The sequence below is a fragment of the Canis lupus genome, chromosome 26, assembly GCF_003254725.2.
Source record: "Canis lupus dingo isolate Sandy chromosome 26, ASM325472v2, whole genome shotgun sequence".
Lineage (NCBI taxonomy): Eukaryota > Metazoa > Chordata > Mammalia > Carnivora > Canidae > Canis > Canis lupus.
Window position 1 is genome coordinate 24,267,809 of NC_064268.1, and position 20,854 is coordinate 24,288,662.

At 40.6% G+C, this 20,854-nt stretch overlaps 2 protein-coding genes across 6 annotated transcripts in view; one reads left to right on the forward strand and one right to left on the reverse strand.

The window, feature by feature from the left end:
* MORC2 (MORC family CW-type zinc finger 2) overlaps positions 1 to 4,991 on the reverse strand; it is a 41,974-nt gene extending 36,983 nt beyond the window's left edge. For 3 of the 5 annotated variants that reach the window (XM_025474573.3, XM_025474570.3, XM_025474569.3), the window contains exon 1: positions 3,714 to 4,990. In XM_025474573.3, coding sequence (XP_025330358.1) covers positions 3,714 to 3,781 — 68 coding nt within the window. In that variant the 5' untranslated portion in view covers positions 3,782 to 4,990. Of the gene's footprint in view, positions 1 to 3,713 lie in introns of all 5 variants that reach the window. The other 2 variants (XM_025474571.3, XM_025474572.3) reach the window with 2 other exon arrangements.
* A 268-nt stretch (positions 4,992 to 5,259) lies between these two features.
* Positions 5,260 to 14,855, forward strand: TUG1 (taurine up-regulated 1; the record flags this gene model as incomplete). The annotated part of the gene is made up of 3 exons (XM_049102133.1): positions 5,260 to 7,663; positions 8,818 to 9,538; positions 11,188 to 14,855. A coding segment is annotated over one exon (468 nt), but the record flags the coding sequence as incomplete, so codon positions are not given.
* Between the last annotated feature and the right edge of the window lie 5,999 nt (positions 14,856 to 20,854).

A 20,854-nucleotide genomic window follows, 5' to 3' on the forward strand; every position in this document is an offset into this window, starting at 1 on the left:
AGACATAATTTCTCTCCCTTTTCTTAAATAATATTCAAAGAGACACATTCATTGCTTGCTAGCATTTGAAACAGGTATTTGAATAAATATCAAAAGAAAATTATTTTCCCAGATGTAAAGATTCTTTGCACATTATCCAAGAAAGGCCAACCATCTGGAAAAAGATTTTTAGCAAACTCACTTTCAATTGGCTTTTATATCATTTGTGCCATGATCAAAATAGTTTTGCAGCTCAGCATTTCCAGTGACAAATTCATGAGTAAATCTACTCATTACATAAGGAAAATGGTGTTCCTATTTATATTCAATCTGAATTTAAACCAATAGATTATCCACAAGTCCATCACACAGTGATAGCTTCTGCTGTGTTCTTGGAAATATTGACAAGTTAATTGCCTTAATTGCTAGAAAATAAAGCTGAGAAACAAGAGCATCCATTCTACATTCAAATGGCTTTAATATACTTAGAGTGTAAACCCACATTTCAACACAATTTTAAGTCCCCAAAAATATTGTCTCTAGAGGTGACAGGTGCCTCTATATTCACTACATATATAGATAAAACAAGCCAAAAGTATATTGCCAAGATAATTAAATGTGCCAACAAGAAGAGACACAGAGAGAAGGCATCTTATACTTAAGCACCCTGCCCTATCAGACGACTTAGCAGTACTGCAGTGATGTAAGCTATGCATCTTATCACAAAGGAACATCACTACCACCACTATATCTGGAATCTAGGACCTAGATTGTTCATCAACTTTTTACTAGTAGTCACAACTAAAGAGCAGTAACAGCATAAAAATCCTTTTATCATTTCATACTAGCAACATCCTGCATTAAAAGAAAGTACCCTAAAACTTTCACACTATCATGAGAATTTCTCAGGCCTGCTTTAAATCTTAACGCTGATGTAACCAAAATAACCATCATCAGTTACCACAGACATCATACCAAAACCAACAACAACAAAACGACCCTCAGGACAGATGTTTACTGTCTCCAACAAATGCTCCAGAATTTACCAAGAATGTAATCTACCTAATGACTACCACCATAGAGCAAACTGCTACATTGGCCAACTTCTGGTTTATATAAATTATTATGCAATGAATAAACAATAAGCACCATCTATTCAATGTTTACAGTGTACCATGAATGAGCTATAATTACTTTATAAACATTATTTTACATAATCGTCTACTTTCAGATTAGCCCCCTTTTATAGATGAAGAAACTGAGGCTCAGCCTGCCCAAAGACTCAGCCAGGAAGCAGGCAAATCCAAGCTTGGCTGGCTCCCAAGCCCATGCATCCTCTATTCATTGAACCACACTGATTTCTATCCTTCTAGCCTGCCTGGGTTCAGCCTGCAAGTCCAAATCACATGGGAGGTAAGCAAAGGGCCATACTTTTCATAACTCACAATATGGCAATACTGTAGATATCAAACACCCTATTACGGTCTTACATTTTAAAAATTAGAACAAAGGAAAAGGAACTATAGACAAATTTTCTCATTTCTAAAGGTGACACCATCACTTAACAAAATGAGGATCCATCCACCATCACTAGGAGTAAACAAGTCACAGCTTATGAAAATTTAAAAACGTGTTTCCTCTAGAAATGAATTTCATCATATCACCTTGATAAACCTTGAAATTGATTATAAACTAACTTATCTTAGTATTCTAGGGTTTGTATTTTCTCCTGGTAGGTTTGGACACATCCAAAAGTAGACTTCAAAGGTGTGATCCAGATTAGAAAATCTAGAGCTTCCAACCAATGATACATCCAACCCGCAAATGTTCATGCAAGAAGGTGGTTCCAACTCAATATGGGTAAAGTCAAATTCACAAACTCTCCAATTTCACTTTAAACAAATGACTTAACTAGAGCTTGATTCTTTACCTTAGTTCTGCTCACCTATTAAGTTATAAGATAGCAAAAGAAACAATATTCCAGAACCTCAAATTAAAGGTTTTTGAGATAAACTGAACAGACTTTCCAAGTAGGAAGTAAACCCTTTCCTTGAAGCAAAACAAGCCCTTAAGGCAAAACTGACTAGAGTTAGCACTGACTGCCTTATAATGGTTAAAGACACTAACCACTGTGGCCAAATAAATCATATTGCCTTAAATCTGCCACTTAGCAGGTGTGTTTTGGCATGTTACTCAATTTGAGCCTGTTTCCACAAATGTAAAACAGGAAGAATCCTTACTCCAGCAAGGTTATTATAAAGATTACTTTACACATGTTTAAAAGTGATGGCAAGAAGCAATTAACTGGTTGTAACTATTATTTTATTATCAAATAAAGTCGTTGGGGAAAGCTAGAACAACCCACCCAGTTTTACAAGTGCCATTCATGGTCTTCCAAGATTATCATATAATCCACCATTCCAAATTTGGCCCCTCATTCCACAATTCAGAACTGAAGTAACCATTTATTAAATACAATCACCTGAGAACATCTAAGTGGCCTTCATGTGCTTGTTCTTAAACACGGCAGTCCAAATATAAAAAAGGATAGTGAAGATTTTGCCCAAGACTGTGTTATAAACTAGCTAAGCAAGCCTGATCTGCAACCTTATCTGAGTTTCGGATTCATCATCCATAACATGAGACTTCACCTAAATGGCCTCTACAGTATCTACTCTAAAACGTTCTAGTTCAATAATAAGCTTCCTAAACAAAAAATAAAAGCAGGCTATCACCATTTGGCAATTCACTTCACTACTCAGAAAAATTTTATTTCCTTAACTGGAAAAAAGAAAAAAAATTACAGATGTCATTGCAAATTAACATATTGTTCTTTCCCATAAAAAGCTAAATACTATTTTACTATCATTAGATGATTGAAGTCTATATTCTCAACCCTCAAGGTAGTTCTTCAGCTCTCTGGGCCATTCATGTAGCTGCTCATCACTTCTCCATCACTAAAATGGTAGAATACTTACCTTCATCTCAAAAGTGACAAACGAATGTGTGAAAAACACTGTGTAGTTATGATCCCACCAAATTACCTCCAAGAGAGTGGGCATAAGAATTAAGCCTGAAACATTCCCGATCAACATGGGATAATTATAATCTCTTCATGAACTCAAGAATCATAAACACGTTATGTGTTCTGTGATTTGCACATTTTGGGGGAAGGCTATTTAAATTATGGGTTTAAACAAGTTGCCATTTCCTGCTTAGCACATAAAATATTGGACGTAAGGACAGATCTCCCTAGATGATAGAGCCAACTGTTTGCTGAAAAGATAAACTAATAATTTCTTCTCAAAAGTTGTCATCTAAATGTCTTCTTTTTTTTTCTTGCTAGGAAAAAAAAAAGACTTGTTATTACCCAACTGTTTCGGCTTTTGTCACTAAAGAGAAACAGTTGATTCTAGAATAGTCCAACTTCTGGTGATCCAAAGAGTACTTGTTGGATTCCTATCCAACACTCAATGAAACAATTCAATATATTGACTTCAAAAAAGCTAAAATTTGCATATGAGCAAATATATTTTGATCCAACAAATGAAGATCACATTCTTCTGGATTAGCAACAAATATTTCACTGATCTCAGTTCTTCAACACAGAGCTCAAGGACTCATCCAGTGATACATCCCCAAAAGTAAAAACGCAGAATTTTCTGGGAGAAGGATCTCCGTATTATCAAGGAATGAGTTAGCAGTGACCTCAGTGGCACCTAAAGGATACTTACGAATTTGTATGCAGATATTCAAAGGTTAGCTGAGCTCGATTGAGACTGCTGTAATTTGTGAAAGCCATGAGTGCAGTGAGGTCTCCAGTCCTTTACCCCCTAACTGGGAAATAAAACCTTACGGTGTAATAGATTTTCCAGGATTCCTTCCAGTAAAGGTTTGGTAAGTCTGTGCTTCTGACGGTTAAAGAAGGTTTCCTAGTACCTATCCAAAACACATTCAAAGAGATGTCTAAAACTACAATTGATTCCTCCTTTTTTTAATCTTCTCAATATTTATGATGCAATATTCTGGGGGAAAAAACTATGTTATAAATCTGTAGTCTTAAAGTGCTTTAGCATTAAGTTGCGATAGTTCAAGGAGTCGAATGTGGATGGTCTTGGAGTAGACGGTATTGGGAGTTGAAGATTTATGACTGCTCCATCTTCACAAGTTCTTCAAGCTTTCTTTGTTCCTCTAAATTTCTGATCAGAAAATTTAGCAATCCGGAAATTTACCAACTTCGGTCATAAAACTGGACAGTCACCCATTTCTTCACCAATGAGCCCAGGATTCTTAAACAGGCCCCAGGCTGAGGACTACGAAGTCGATGGAGTACATACGGCGTTAGTTCCGGCTTCACCACCTCCCAACTGAAAGGTCTAAGCGCTGATGGCGATTTCTGTTTCCAAAGCCCAGAACCAATCTAGCTTGTGGTCCCGTCCCAATCTCCTCAGGGTAGTGGGCTGGTCAAATTACCTCACACTGACCCACAAAGACGCCTCAGAATTGACCCGCCCAAATCACCTGACGTGGGCAGCGCCCCTCCCCCACTTCCCTCAGACAGAGGCCTCTGGCTGCCGGGCCCTTGCCGGGCCTCGGTACCGAGGCTGCCTCCTCCTCTCTGAGAGGAGTTAGTCCCAGCTTTCAAGGCTCGAGTCGAGGGCAGTGTGGCGAGCGCACCACCCGACCGGGCGTTGCCCGGTGCTCAAAGCTGCCTTTGTCCCTCCCCACGGAATTGGAACGCAACAACCGCAGCGCGCTCTTGGAACCATGTGCTGCCTCCGCCTCCGCCGCTGCCGCCGCCGCCGCGAGACAAGCCGCCCACGCGCCGCGCTGGATGAGATGATGACAGGACTCAGCACCACGATATTCGGCGTTTAGGGCTGCTCTGCCGCCGCTGCCGCAGCCGCCACGGCCACCTCGGGCACCGCTTTGTCTCCGCTAGTGCACACAACCCGGGCCGCCTCGCGCACTCCCCGACGCCCCAAGCCCCCGAGGCCTCCGCGGCGCACTCAGCCAATCACGGAGCCGCAGCTCTTCCCGCCCCCGCCCTGATGCGACGCCTCCTGATTGGCGGGAAGCGGGTCTCCACGTGACCGGATCTTGTTAGCCGGGCCCGCCCCTGTCACGTGAGAGCGCGCGCCTCTCTTCCTGCTTTCATGACCCTCTCCGCCATTTAAAGAAACAGTACCGGGGGCGGGCCGAGCGACGCAGCCGGGACGGTAGCTGCGGCGCGGACCGGAGGAGCCATCTTGTCTCGTCGCCGGGGAGTCAGGCCCCTAACTCGAAGAAGCCCTGGCGCGCCCTCCCCCCCTCCCCGGTCTGGTAGGGCGAAGGAGCGGGCGCGCGGTCGATCGAGCGATCGGTTGGCGGCTCTTTCTCCTGCTCTGGCATCCAGCTCTTGGGGCGCAGGCCCGGCCGCCGCGGCGCGCGCCCGGTGGCCGTTGGCGCTCGCGCCGCGTCTTTCTTCTCGTACGCAGAACTCGGGCGGCGGCCTATGCGTTTGCGATTCGACGAGGAGTCGTCCGGGTGGTCGGCGGCGGCGGGCAGCTGCTCCGCCCCGCTCCCGGGGAGGCGGCGGCGGCGGCGGGATTTGGCGCGGCCGGGGAGGCGGGGGTGGCCGGGGCTGGCCTGGAGGCCTGGCGCCACCCTTCGGGGCCTGCAAGGACCCAGTTGGGGGGGCAAGAGGGCGCCGGGGGATGGTTGGTGGTGGGCTTTCTACTTTGCCTTTTTCTCCTTATGCCCCCTTAGTGAGGGGCGGGAGCTCTGGCGGCAGCTCCGGGGTGGGGAGACAAGCCCCGGAGTCGGAAGAGCTGGGTTTGCTTCCGGGCCTAGCCACCAGCTGGCCGAGTGACCTTAGGCAAATCACTCAGTAATTTGTCGGCGCCTCAGTTTCCTCCTCTGCCTATCAATGTTTGTGGGGTTGAAAGCGCTTTGTAAAGTATAAAGCGTCGGTATGTACGTAAGGGATGATTATTGTTTGTAACGGGGTTTTTTTGAGTTGTAAGAAAAGTTAGCAATTGCCCAGTTCTTGGATTTTGAACCTGGGAACCTTGGATTGAAGTTGGAGATCCCCCTAAACTCCTTGGAATTGTATGCAGAAATAGTGGGAGTGTGCATTTTTGGGGAATGAGGATCCATCGCCAGCAAGTTTTCAAAGGGGGCTGTGACCCAGAAGAGTTAAAAACTATGATTCTTTTATGCCACAGGGAGGAAACTGAGGCCTAGATGTCATTTGGGACCCTTCACAACCGATTTGAAGCCCCTGTTTGAATCCCTGGGATATGTGAGCTGTTTCTATGCATAATGGATAGTTGGGGTAACAACACTCCACTGCTTGGCTTCTATTCTGAGTCCTTTCCTTTTACCATGGGGTGCCTGAAGGGTGGCTGACACGTTGGTATGGCTCAATGGCACCCAATATAAAGCAGCTAAAACTAGAAATGGGTGTGTTCTCTACTATTAAGAAGCCTGTAGAATCTTTGGGCCAGCAATTCTTGGTTTTCTGCTGCTTATACTGGTACCTGACTACCTTCCTCTTTCATTGACAATTTTCCACAACCATGGTTGCCATCCATTACTCCTCAATATTCTATATCCTTAGTCTGTGCGGTTGGTAGTGAGCAGGCTTATTTTTAAATGGTGCTGCCGAGTCCAGCTAATTAATGGTGCAGGTGGATTTTTAGCAAGCTGGCTCACTTGGAACAGACTAAATCAGGCATGGAATTCCTGAAGATGTTTGGGGGTTTATGTTTCTTAATGGAAGGTTAACATTCTCTGGAAAGTTTTGTCATGACTTCTGCTGAACTGCAAAATCAGTAGATTTGGAAGTGTTTCAATGCTTAACTGTTTCCTGGCCTGCTTTGTATTCTATTTGCTTGAAAGTGTGTCACTAAGATGGCCAAAATGCTTCTTTGTTAATTGTCAGCTGCTTTTATCAAATTCCAGGCCATTGTCCAGCAAACACTATAGAAATGTTTGAACAGTTGGATTTCAAACATTTTCATTTTGTGGGGTGGTGCTTACCAGTGGTACAGCTCTAAGCAAGTGAACATAAACACATGTAAGTGTATTTTGTCTGGTTAGGCGTTTACCTGTTTTGCTATTCCATACAAATGTCTGAGAAAATCAATTGACTATTCCTTTTACATAAAGGGGAGAGACAAATGATCTCACTTCCAGAGAAATGACTGTTTTGGAGAAAAACGTGTTGGTCTTTTAGCTCTTTTGTTATTATCTGGATGTACCTCAAAAGAATCTTAAGACTGTGGTGATCTTATAAGATGCTTTCCTCCAGAAAAAGGAGGGGGAAAAAAACAACTGGAACTCAAAGCTTGAAATTCTGTGACAAAACGTGAGATGTCCAGGATAGGAGGCCGAAAAGGTTTCACTACGGTGTTCTGCACTAGCTGGAGCAGATGCTCTTCTGTGTAGCCATGACATGGACTCCAGATTTCCAGATTTTCAAGAACTGCACCTGCCACTTGAAGAGCTTGTCAGGATGTGACAGGAACTCTGGAGCTGAATATTTTTGTTTTTGAATTTGGGGGCTGTTGACCTTGCTTCAAGAAGAGACAACGACCGAGCAAGCACTGCCACCAGCACTATTACTGGGAATTCGAAGACCTGAGTTTCTGCCAGACCTTCAGTGCAAACTCTAGCAACACTCCATCAAAAGTGAACTACGGTACTTGATATTTTCCAAAATGCCTCACTCTTTACTTACCTACCATCTCTGCACTTTCCGTTCTTGCTCTCTACTTTGGGATGTGTTCCTCTGATTCTTCACTTGTCAAAATGCTGCCATTTCCTCAATATCTACGTCACATGTTCTCTACTTCATGCATCTCTTTAGCTTTATTTTTTCTTAAGTTGTATATTAAATAATATTTACATTATTTTATATTAAGTTGTTTACCTTTTAGCTACCTTTGCATAGCATACCTCGTAAAGTCCCTGGCAAGCATTTGCTTTTTCCAGATAGCAAGTGCCTTGAAAGCAAAGGCTTTGTCTTAGGGATCTTTGCCCACCTGTACTGCTACATGTGATGAAGCATTTTGTAGAAAGAATTAATTTAGAGAGCAGGCCATCAAAATAGATTCTCCGTAAGATGTTTGGTAATCTAAGTACTCTTGATTAGGAAAAAGATCACTATTATGGGCCATATTTCTTTCTGTGTTTCATGATTTTTTGTTTTTGTTTTTTGATTCTAAATTTAAAAGATTTAGGGAGCCCTCAGATGTAAAGAAAAACTGATATATTATATAGGGTATTAACAGAAGGGTGCGAATACCAGGGTCTTATTCCCTGGGTATCTTATTCTTTCCCATACAAGATGGAATCTTCTTAAAATGAAAGTTAAAGACAACTTTTAAAAGTATGAGGTGGTAGGATAATTTGAAGAAAGCATTGGAAAAGTAAGAAAGACCAGGTCTCCTTCGATGTTTGTATATAAATTTAAATTCAGTTCTTCATGTGCTGCCCATTGAGCTACTTCTTTCTCCCCCTTCAGGCACTGCTCAGCAGGCTGAATACAAATTACTCCCCCAAATTATGAGACTTAAGGGCAATTCCTGTTTGTTGCTACTCTGAGATGGTTTGTTCTCGAGTCAGGAAGCAGTCCCTGCCAGAGAACTCTTTGTTCTTATCATCACCAATTGTTAATCAGAAAGCTTTTTTTAATTCTGCATTTATCATTTGTCAGCTTCTTAGCTAGTCCTATCAAGAGTAGTACCCATCAGGCAGCTGATAGCTGATAGCACACTCACTCCAGTGTTAGAATCCTGTGTTTCTAATTCCATGCATTTGTTATCTTACCTGTTTTGTTCCTGTCCCTTCCAGTCCTGTGCCTCCTGATTGCTGAGTATTCATCTGGACCTTCTGACCACCTTCCTTGTACTATTCCATCAGCCTACAGATCTGGTACCTGGATTTTTGCCCTTGGTGATTCCTTCACCTTACTGCTGAAGAAGACACCATTCCAGTGGACCACTGTGATCCAGGAGGCATTCAACCATCATGATGTGGCCTTCACCTCCACTCCTGTTCCACTCAGATTCAGAACAGCCCTTTATAGTGAAGTCAAACTGTTTAAGCCAAGTAGCTGAAACTATATTGTCGCAACAAAGGCCCAATTTTTTCCTCGAGTGTGCATTTCATTTTTTCAGTTAAGGCCTTCAGAGACATGGTAAATTTGGACCAGGGGATTTTTAGTTATCAACACTGAAGAATGACAACATCTTGTCAAGAATGGCATTGGACCATACCCCACAATCTCAAATGATTGAAATTAATGAAGTGTCTAGGATCCTATCCAGGTCACTGGACCCTATTCTTTGTCCACTTCAAGTCTATAGTAGCCTACTGAATAGAAAGCAGATATTCTGACCAGCAGATATTGGGATTAAAACAAAGGCACAGTGAACTCACAGCATCTTTGGGATTACTCAGGAACCAGAACTTTTCACACAAATGTAAGAAATTCTACCAAGGAATCCCTTTACCTAACAGCATCTCACAAAGCTCCAATCAGATTCCAGAAAAGACCTCTTGATATATCCAGGTAGAACCTATAATGGTAATCCCTTATGTTTATTTAGCACTTTATAGTTTCAAAGCACTTTTACATTAATCTCAATTATCAAAATAACACAGTAAATTATAATCCCTTTTTGCAAATGAGGAAATGGAAATATAAAAGGTTATCCAAGGTGACACACCTATAAAGTGGTAGAGCTCAGGCCTTCTGACTCCCAGTCCAGTTCTCTCCATGAAATTAACTTAGCCTCCACTTTACCTGCATTGTTAATATGGTTGGAGATTGGTAACCCTGGAAAAGTTTCCAACTTCCTGATATGGTGCTCTCAGGATGTTTTAAGTGTAATCTTACGATGGCTGCACCTAGACCAGAATTCCATGGCAATAACTCTAAGGTTTAAGAACAGACTCTCCATAGTGGTAGACTATCTAGTCAACATGGCACACGTTCATCTGACAGTAAAACTATGTAACATGAAACACAAAGCTACTCTTAGTTGTTCCCATGGTCTTCCAAATGGGCTAATTAATTGGAGATCCCTATTCATGTTTTGTTCTCTTTTTTTTTTTTTTCCCCTAAGTCTTGTTAATAATTCCTAGACACCAAGATCTTATTATCTATGGTCCTCTGCCCTCAGACATTTACTTAATAGTTCTACTACATTTTTTTAGAGCAGGGCTGTTCATATATGTATGCATGTGTATATTTGATGCATACATATAATCTATATACATAGAGCTTCCGGAGTCCTGTAAGGTGGTAAAATATGTGTTCCCTCCCCTGATTCAATATAGTGTATTAAAGGCTCTAAGAAGGCTTGCAAACAGGGAGCCTCATTGAGCTGTTTAGCCCAGTATGTCCTAAGTTTAATCAAACACAATGTTATTTTTGCAGCATTCCTTTAAATGGAATGAGGGAAACTGCTTTAGAGCAGTATAGCCAGTGGTTCCTGATTGCCCTGGAGGCCCAGGAATAAACAGCATCTTTGAAGCCCTTCCCCCCTCCCTTTTTGTACTTTGTCAATAACTGCTTGAATTGGTATGTTTTAATTATCTAAGAGTCCTATATCTTGATCGTATTACCTCTATTTGTTAAAGGAACTGCTAGAAAATTTGTGGGAATATATGGGAAGGGAATGGGGAAAAGTTAATGTCCCCCAAGTTGGATGGATTCCATGACATTTAACAATATACTTGTCTGTCCTTAGAATTGTGCTGTAAACCTAGCCCAAAGGTATTGAATCTCACTTAAGTGGGTGAGATTGGGAAGGGAAGGGAGGAGAAGAAGAATGGAGAAAAGGGGGAGGGGGGATGAGAAGGAAATATTTTCTTAGAATTTGAATTGTGGCCCATTGAGATCTTAGCAGTACTTGAAAATAAGTCATCTAGCCATGGACTTGGGATAATATTTGCAAAGAAATGAATGCATTTTGCAGATGTATGCTGACAGCAAAAACTCTAGTACTATTGTCACTTAAAGCCAATTAGACTGTTATTTGATAGTCACAAACCCAATTTGAGGCCATCAATTTATAGCACACTTGAATGTTATAACTTCATCATTCTGTAATGTGGCCCATATTAGGGAAAGAATGACTAGGAAAACACCTTCTTGGCTTACCACAGCCTTTGCTCACAGTTTCTGGTTTCTGTGACCTATTTTTTGTATTTCAGCATTTTGTGAACAACTTATTCTTAGATCATTGGTTTTCCAAAGGCTTTGTGACCATGAAGCCCTTTGGAAGAAAACTATGTGGAAGCCCAGAGTAAAAGAGAAGCTGCTGTAGATGAAGCAGGAGTGGGGGGCCTGAAACCTGCCACAAGCATCTTCCTTTATCACCATGGTGACCCCTAAGGAGACTTCTTTACAACACCTAGAATTCTTCAGAACACTGTTTGAAAACCACTGCCCTAGACAACATGTGCAACCTGAATGGCATTCTGATCTGTACCTCTACCAACCAAGTCCATGTTCAGTTGATGCTACTCATCCTTAGGAATACTTACTGTGGGCAAAGTCAGAAAAGTACAAGAAGATGGGCATATCTTTGCCCCCTCAGAGTAGTCATGTGGGCTGAAAGTGGTATCAAATGGACTAGATCAACAGCCCTGTACCCCCAGATGGATATCAAGTCAGTGATTCCTGGGATTCAATATAGTCAGAGAGCAATTCATACGTACTCTACACTGACATACCCCCTTACCCAACTTCTTTCACAAACACCAGATGCTCTAGTGGTACTTGAAATAAATAACTCTGAAGTCTTGATCCTCTTTGGATACCTGAATCGCCAGGTATTGAAGCTGGTACTAAAGTTGATGATGCCTCATTGAGGCCATGTTAGACCAACTTGTATACGTTGGACCTCCCATCATCAGCCATGGTACTCTACTTCGTGTGCAAGGGATAACCATTAACAATGAAAGTAGAACTGAAATACTGGTAACATTACCTAGGGGTAATGGTTATTCATCTTATTCTCAAAACTCCAAGTCACTATGACTCAACCAGGGGCAGTTACACTGCTCCTTGGTTATTTTTCAGTTTAACTGCTGTTTTCCAAGATAAATGAGCTAACAACCTTAAAAAAAATAAAATTTTCTCCATCATTGGCACATCTCCAAAATTACGAATACTCTTCGCTAACTACATGTAACACCTGATCCACAAGAGACTATTTTTGGATATCCTCTCTCCTGTATATGATGTTAAATGTGATGCTTTGGAAAATTTTCTTCTAACCAATGAGAGGTACTCTTATGATGGATCTTTTGATGTCTGGTACCATCAACTACCAGGCGTTAGGGATATTTGGAGGTAGACCTTTTGACCAAGCCATGGTAGTTTGCTTGCTGGGCATCTCAAGTTGTGTATCATCTACCTTTTTGCTGGAAATGTAGACTGACTTGAAAATCTACAAAGCCTGCAGCTAAGATTTTAGACTCCCGAGCTTCCTGCAGCTTCTTCCTAATATTACAAGACCACAGTGTCTTGTCCTTGTGGATGTTTTAATGGAGTTTCATCTGTCTCAATACTGTTGTTTTACACTGATTCAGAGTGGCTGACTTCATTCCTTGCTATGAGATACTCTCAGGCATTAAGACAACTTAATCTGTTTCTGCAGGATGGATTCAATTCATGAACTCCCAGACAGATCATGTCAGACAAGTAGACTTCGATTTTTGTCATGAGAAAAATCTCAGTCCTTCACTTCACAGTCTACTTAAGGGCCAGCTATCCTCAACTATAATGAATGCACTGGTTAAATGTTGGGAATGATTTCTTTGTATCTTTGTCTCTTATTCTCTAGACTAACCCGGATTATGTGACTTTGTCTACAAATCATCAAACAAGGCCTGTGCATCCTCAACTAATAAAAATCTAACGACTAGCTTGCTTGTATATACAACTATTGTTAATAAGAAGTTATCTACAAACTCCATTTTCTACTACCTTCAAAATGTCAGCTCAATTTTTTTTTTCTGTACTTTACAGAAAAAGATACGGATCTACACTGCCAGTCATTCCGTTTAATCCTGTCAAACACAGTCAAAATGAGGGATTTAAGGTGAGGATCATCTGTTCGAGAGTCTAATATACACTGTATATAAAAATTGATGGTTGAAAATAAAGCCTAAAACTCAAATCTAGGGCTTTACGTATCTCCCTGCCTCAGATCTCAATCTAAGTCTTTCGGCAGCACTATCCAACCAACCTAAGGCCTTTTTTATAAGCTGATTCTCAGAGACGGGCCGTTTCAGAAGATGGAGACTTGATTACCAAAGAGAGTAGGGCCAACCTTCATGAACCTGGCTCTCCCAACCTTGTCATTCCCAGATGTAGCATAGACTCAACGGAACCTCAAGTCTGAATTGAGAATATATCCTTCTACTGAGCTGAAAGTTCTTGGGCAGATACATATGAAAATGAAAGCTGTATACGTGACTGATGAAAATGGTATCCAGAGGAAACCCTAAGGAATGACCCTGGAGTACTCAGGGTAAAAACTAATTTACAGAGCATTGATATCAATCTGCCTATTCTTCCAGATAACATCCTGGCTATTGGTGTGGCTAGCCCTGGTGAAGGTAACCTATTTGTCTGTTTTATGTAACCCAGCCCTGTCTGCCATTTTTGAAAATTTGCGATCAGACTGGCTGTGCTTGAGAAAACTACAACTGGTATCAGCCTTACACTCATTTCCACCCAGGAGTTTTGAATTGAAGCAACCTGCACCTCACCCCCACCCATTCCCCTGGACTTAAATGTTCACAACTGGAAGGACCATGCTATATACTACTTGACCAGCAGCTCTTTTTAAGTGCAGAGTAAGTCTCTACATATATATATTTGATCATTTTCAGCATCTGAGACCTTATACTAGATCTGAAGGACTACAGCAGATTGAAAGCACTGTCCATTCCTCTCTTCTGCAGTAATACAGAGATGACAGAAATGTACCAGTTCACCTTGACAAACAGCTAAAAAGAACACAAGAAAAGGTTTCCACTTAACTTAAACTTACCACTGACTTCAGCAGCCTCAGGACTATTTGCCAATGGGAGGCTTGTTCTGCTTTGTGTCAGCAAGATGGTTGGGCTCTCAGATTCAAGGCCACCGAGTTTACTTCTGTTGAAATGCTATTGCATCATCCAAAGTACTCTATTGGACATGATTATTCCCTTCAAATGGATTACAGGCTTCCTGAGTACAGGACAGACTTACTCCTCATGATGTTTTCTTCAAAATACTCTTATTATCAAGAAAGTAACAATGCCAGCTGTTACTGAACAGAGACTAAGCGAATTTTTCAGTATCTGGTCTTACCATTGACGTCAGTTGTTTTTGATTGACCAGCATCCATTGCACTCTTTATAACAACTCTGATGTTTCTTGGAACCACTTTTCCTTATTTCCAGTTCACATGGTTCAGACAGTCTGGCCTAACTTTAAGCTTCTTGGGTGTACATGTAATTCAGACCTGATCAATCAGCATAGTCCCATCTCTTTCACCATAGTGATTGGTTCTGGAATGGTTTGATTCAAATTGGTCCAGTGATACTCAGCCATAAGAGTTTTACTGAACTGTGGAGGAGAAGCTCCGAAGCTATCTTTACTGAGGTTGCTTGGCTTTGTAGTATGAAAGCTCTAACCAACAGGGCCCACCATATTAAATGAGCCAGAAAATGAAGCCAGTGCCGAGGAAAGCAGAGCCAAATGATGGAGAGACTTGAGTCCTGATGACAATGTTTGTGCCCCTGGATCCAACCGTGCCTGAAGCTAGTATATCCCTATGGACTTTTCAGTTATGTGAGCCAATAAATACCCTTTTTTGCTTTAAGTTACTTTGAGTTGGGTTTCTATTGCTTAATATTGAGTCAGTCCTGACTAGTATACTGTCTACCAATATCAAAGCTTAACAGATTCAAGTATTTATTAAACTGGAGGTCATGGCCACACTGAACTTACTTTTCAAACCAGAAGACAGAGTGAAACAGGAAGTGACAATGTTTAAGTTACTACAGACACATAAAAATTACATAGTAGAAAAATACAGAAGAAAACCTAAGTGTTTATTGGTAAAGGATTGGTTAAATAACACATTTCAGCCATGTAAGAAAATCTATATGGCTATTAAAATTAATAAACTACCTTTATTCTGTACGGACATGGAAAATGGCCATGATAATATTAAGTGCAACAAACTATTAATAGAAAAATGTATAGTATGAACTCACTTAAAAATTTGTGTTTATGATGCATAGAAAAGTCAACTAATGGCTTTCTTCAAATAGTGTAGTTTACATGAGACTTTCAACTTTATATGTTTCTGTATTGAATATTTTACACTACTCACATTACTTTTAAACTTTATTTAAAAATAAAGGATTTTAAAAATTAAATTTAGTACTTATTGTTTGACTTTGGCAGGTTACTTACCATTGAGCTTATTTTGTCAAGTAATTTTAAATACCCATCTTTATGTTAGTTAATATTTAGATAAATATATTCATCATCCATTACTGAAGCTGACAAGGTTGTTGTGTACCTTCTTTGAGAAACTCAGCTCAGTGTTTCTTAATTTTTCAAGCATATCTCTTTAAATATCTGAGTTGTTTTGGATGACCAGAATATCATAGTATCAGTGTTCACTACAGATTACTGCAGTGTTCACAGTAGCTAGTAAAAGGGAAAAACATTTTCCTTGAAATCCTTGAGTATTTTGATCTCATAGTCCAGTTCAGTAGTGACCTTCCCCCCTCACCCCTGCACCCACTTTAGGTGACACTTCTCATTTTCTTCCTGCCTTTCTGGCTGTTGCTCCATTGTAGATAGTCTTCTCCCCACCGTTTAAATATTAAGTGTAATGGCTATCCATTGATTTTTGCCTCCTGAGTCATTTCCCCTTTCTTTTAATGATAGATCCCCACATTTTCTTTGGAATGCTATTCCTTTCCATTCTGTGGTTTTAGTGAAACTATAGATTACAATATTACAGCCTCATACCCCCCTGGTTGATCATGTGATCCAAGGCTTGTCCAATCAAAATTCCCTTCTCACCAGGATTTTAGTCTTAACAGAGGTGACACAATCAGGAGCTGATTCATTCTAATGATAGTGTCCCAAGAAAACTATCAGAGTTGGTGCAAGGATATCCCCCCTGCCCCCATAGTGCCCTGGCTGTTTTTGTCAAGGCCTAGTTATCCAAATTTTCCTTTGATTCTATAGACTACCATACATCCTTGAAGTATGATCCCTTTTCATTTGTCAGCCAAAGCAAATTTCTTTTGCTTACAGCCGAATGACTAATAACAAATTGATACCAGAGAGTTAAATGGGCTTCAGACTCTCAGGAACATGGAAGATCTGGAATTGAATCTGAATCAAAGGCAGCAAAAAACTTTCCCTATATTCCCAGAGTAGGGGAAATGAGCAATTTATATTGGCAAAGGAGCCAATAAAGGTACTTCCCCCTTGTCAATTAGAAGCATATGCCTGTTGAAGGCAAAATTTAGATAACCAGGTAGCTGTTGACAATTTGAAATGGATGAGGAAGCCATTCTACTAGCAGTATCTTCTCACTAACATCTACAGGTGTGTGTTAGTGATGGTTAAATATGCTAGTGGATGTGTAAATTACAGATTTCAAGGTTTGGTTTAAGAACTCAAGGATAGTATCACCCAGAAGTTTTAGGTTTGACAGTGGATGTGATAAGTGGAAATTACTTTTTTAAATTATCTTCTTAGGGAGAAGAATCCATTTTCTACAGTGTGTTGAATTGGAAGCATTTATAAAATTACTCCTGTTGAAGAATGCATGTCCTGGGCAGCCAAGGAATAGAACATAGTGGACAGCTGCATTTACCTAACCAGTGTCTTTTCCCTCTCCTTTAAGAATAGCACCTCACCTTCCCTTTGGGAAGCAGCCTATCTCCCATACTACCCAAACATAATATGTAAATAGCATTTGAGTTCATGTTACTGAGGTATCCTCAGTTGCCCAGATTCTTGATTTTCTTGAATGTTAAGCTTCTCAAAAATTTTTTGTGAACTGCCTTATATCCTTCCTGTACATTACATTGGCTGTGCAGGCTGTTACATAGGTCTGAAAAAGATATCCCTTTACACTATGCGCAGAGGCCTAGTAGCCAGGGTCAATTTTTGTAATTTTTGTTACTTACAGAGAAACCCAACTGAATCAGTGTTGCTCCTCTGTCTTAGGCCTTCTTTTTTTTTTTTTTTTTTTTTTTTATTTATGATAGTCATACAGAGAGAGAGAGAGAGGCAGAGACACAGGCAGAGGGAGAAGCAGGCTCCATGCACCGGGAGCCCGATGTGGGATTCGATCCTGGGTCTCCAGGATCGCGCCCTGGGCCAAAGGCAGGCGCCAAACCGCTGCGCCACCCAGGGTTCCCATGTCTTAGGCCTTCTTGAACTATTCTGCAGAATCTCCCCCATTCCCATGGCTTTGGTTTCCAACTATATGTTGATAACTTCCAGATTCCTATTTTTAGTCCAGATATATTTCCTGAGCTCCAGATCTGAATGTCATCTGGATATTCCCCTGCTTGATAAACACACAGATCCTTCACACTGAAGGATCATTTTTCCTTCAAAATCTGCTCTTCTGGTGTTCTGTTCTTGATTAATGGCACCACCCTCCACCCTTATTTTCAAACCAGAACACAAGAATTAACTCTTGTCACTGAAGCTTCTCTTCTATCACCCCCGTCATCCCTATTAGTCATTAAGGTACATCATTTACATGATACACTCTCCTATGCTACCAGAACATAATATATAAATAGCATAATCCCTCTCCTAGTGTATCATGTAAATATACCTTAAAACTGTCTCCACTTCTATCAGCCTTGTCCAAGGTATCTATTCCTAAGACCATTGTGATGCCATTCTAGTGTCACTATCTCTACTGCTGTCCTACTACAGACTGTTCTTTGCAGAGCAGCTAGAGTAATCTTTGATACGAAATCTGATTGTGTCACTCCCCTGCCTAAAACCTTTTAACAGTTGCTCCATTGTTTCAGAATAAAATCTAAACTTTTATTCTGGAACTTTATACTTGTTTACAAGGCTCTTCATTGTCTTGCTCAAGCCTTTCACCACTTCAAACAAGGACAACTCAATTTTGTATGTTGGAGTTTCCTATAATATTTCATAGGAAAAAAGGATTCCAAATTTCTCTTTCCATGAACTTTCTAAATTAAATTTGATACATGTTACTACTATATAGAACTATCATAAGTGCCTAGAGAGCAACCAAATTCCTGCCTCACAACATAGACAATAGCAGAGAAACTACAAATTCAAATGTTAAAATGAAATATTAGAATTGTTAAGAGACTTTTTATAATTTTATGATAGGGGATCATAAGCAAAAAATCTAGAAGCTCTCAAGGAAATTACAGACATATTTGATTACATAAACAAATTTGGGGAAAACAAATCTTAGTTCTATAAAAGACACGTGAGAGACACATGAAAAATTTCCAACACAAGTGACAGATCGATGATTAATATCACTAACATACAGAGAGTTCCTACAAATTGATTATTACAAAAAGAAAAAAAAAAGTCACCCCAATAGAGAACAGTATTCTCCCTGTTGTACAGCTAAGAAAACAGGCTCAGAAGAATGAAGTAACTTGCCCAAGTCCTACAGTAGGTGATCACAGGTCTTGGGCTATGACACAAATTCAAGTGATTTGACTCCTGAGTCCACGCTTCGAATCATTTTTCTCTCTGGCATTTCAATAAGCATATGAAAGCAGATAAAGTGTATGCATGGTTAGTGAGATGTAAATCAAAACAACAGGGTACCATTGGTCACCTATCAGATGCAAAATTTTAAAAAGCACTGACTTCCAGTGTGGCAAAAATTAGGGTAAATGAAAACCTCTGTACATTGTTGGTGGCAATATGGAGTGTTCCCATCTTTTTAAAGGTAATTGGCCATAGCAATGACATTTTTTTAAATACATCTTTTAACCTAGCAGCCCCCCTTTGAAGAACTGTGTCTCAGAGAACTAAAAGCACTGCAATACAATACAAGGACACCAGTGCAAGAAGTTTGCTGCAACATGGCCTGTGGTAGCAGAAAACTGGAAACAACTTGACAGTCCATCAAAGGGAATTGGTTAAATAATTTCTAGAATTAAAAGCTGAAGTATTATGCAGCTTTTTAAAAGAATGAGACAGACCTCTAGCTTTTAACCTGTGGCATGTCTATGATATATACCATAAGTGAAAAGACAGAGTTACAGAGTAATGTATGTTGTGAACCCATTTTTGTGAAAACAAAACCTACAAATGTGTCAATGAATAAATGATCATCAAAGAAAGGTGGACACACAGCAGACATGATGTAACTTGAAGAGTTTGGAGAAACGTAGTACTTTGTACATATTGACATTGTTTCACTAGTTGTGGGCGGCACATGCCTTTTTTTTTTTTTAAGAAAAAATTTAGTCATTTCTAAATTTAAGTATATTTAAAGCAAATTGCAATTGGACATTTTCTAATTAGAATATACTGGGCAGCCCAGGTGGCTCAGTGGTTTAGCGCCACCTTCGGCCCAGGGTGTGATCCTGGAGACCCGGGATCGAGTCCCACATCGGGCTCCCTGCATGGAGCCTGCTTCTCCCTCTGCCTGTGTCTCTGCCTCTCACTCTCTGTGTCTCTCATGAATAAATAAATAAAAATCTTTTTTAAAAAAAAGAATATGCTAATAGAAGAGTGAGAATCAAAAAGTAGGGGAACAAAGAGTAATGGTTAGTTAAGTCTTAATATTTAGGATTGCCTTTTGAAGGTGCTTGTTTTCCAAGTGACTGGATAGGGCACTCTCTATAGTGAAGAACTGTACATTAGGGTGAACATTCTGACAAAGACTGATTGTCTCCCTGTATCTGTCCTTCCTAGAACAAACACATTTTCCAGCCTCCCTTGCATGGAAGTATAACCCACTGACTACTTTTTAGCCAATGGGACATTAGCAACTGCTGCAGCTTGTCCTTAAAAGAGTATGCCCATTTTCTTCTGTTCTACTGAGCACAATGTGGGCTTGGTGGCAAGAACTTGAGCATGTCACAGTTGGACCGTGGAGAAGGAAGTGTGTGCAGATGTCATGGAGCAACAAGTTAGAAGGAGCTAGGTTTATGATGAATGAGGAACCACCATACCAGGCCTGAACTCTTTACTTCTGGATGTTGTTTATAAGATAAATTCTGTCCTCTTAACATACTTGGTATTTGAGGTTTTCTGTCTCTCACAGCTGAACCTAATCTGCCCATGAATACTTTGATGGGAATATTTTTTAGGAACATCTCATTACATCTGTTCTAATTTTATGCTACTGAAACAACTTGCCCCTGGCTGGACTGACAGAAGTGCAATGTTCTAGGTGGATGACTGATTGAGCCACGAATCAGGCATATGTCTCCCATCAAAAACTAGTCAGTTGGCTTTATTAGCCAGGTGCCCATTCTTTATGCCCCCAGAATTCCCACTGCCATGGATATATATTGCTTTTTTTATTCCCACTATCTATCCCCACTTTTTTTGAATTGCCCTCCACCACTCTGTCTGTATGCTAACTATCCCTGGCTCCAGGGTGAGTACATAACCAAGACTGACCAACTAGAGCCCTGCAGCCCCTTGGTCAAGGTATTTAGATAAGGGATAAGCGTATGATCTAAGCCAAACCAATCTTATACAAACTAAAGTTAATCCTGAGAGGTGAGAGGGTGAGGGATGTTTAAACAACTGAGAAAGGCATTTCTTTTTGTTTTCAATCCACTGAATTTAGAAGTCTAAGGCTAACAA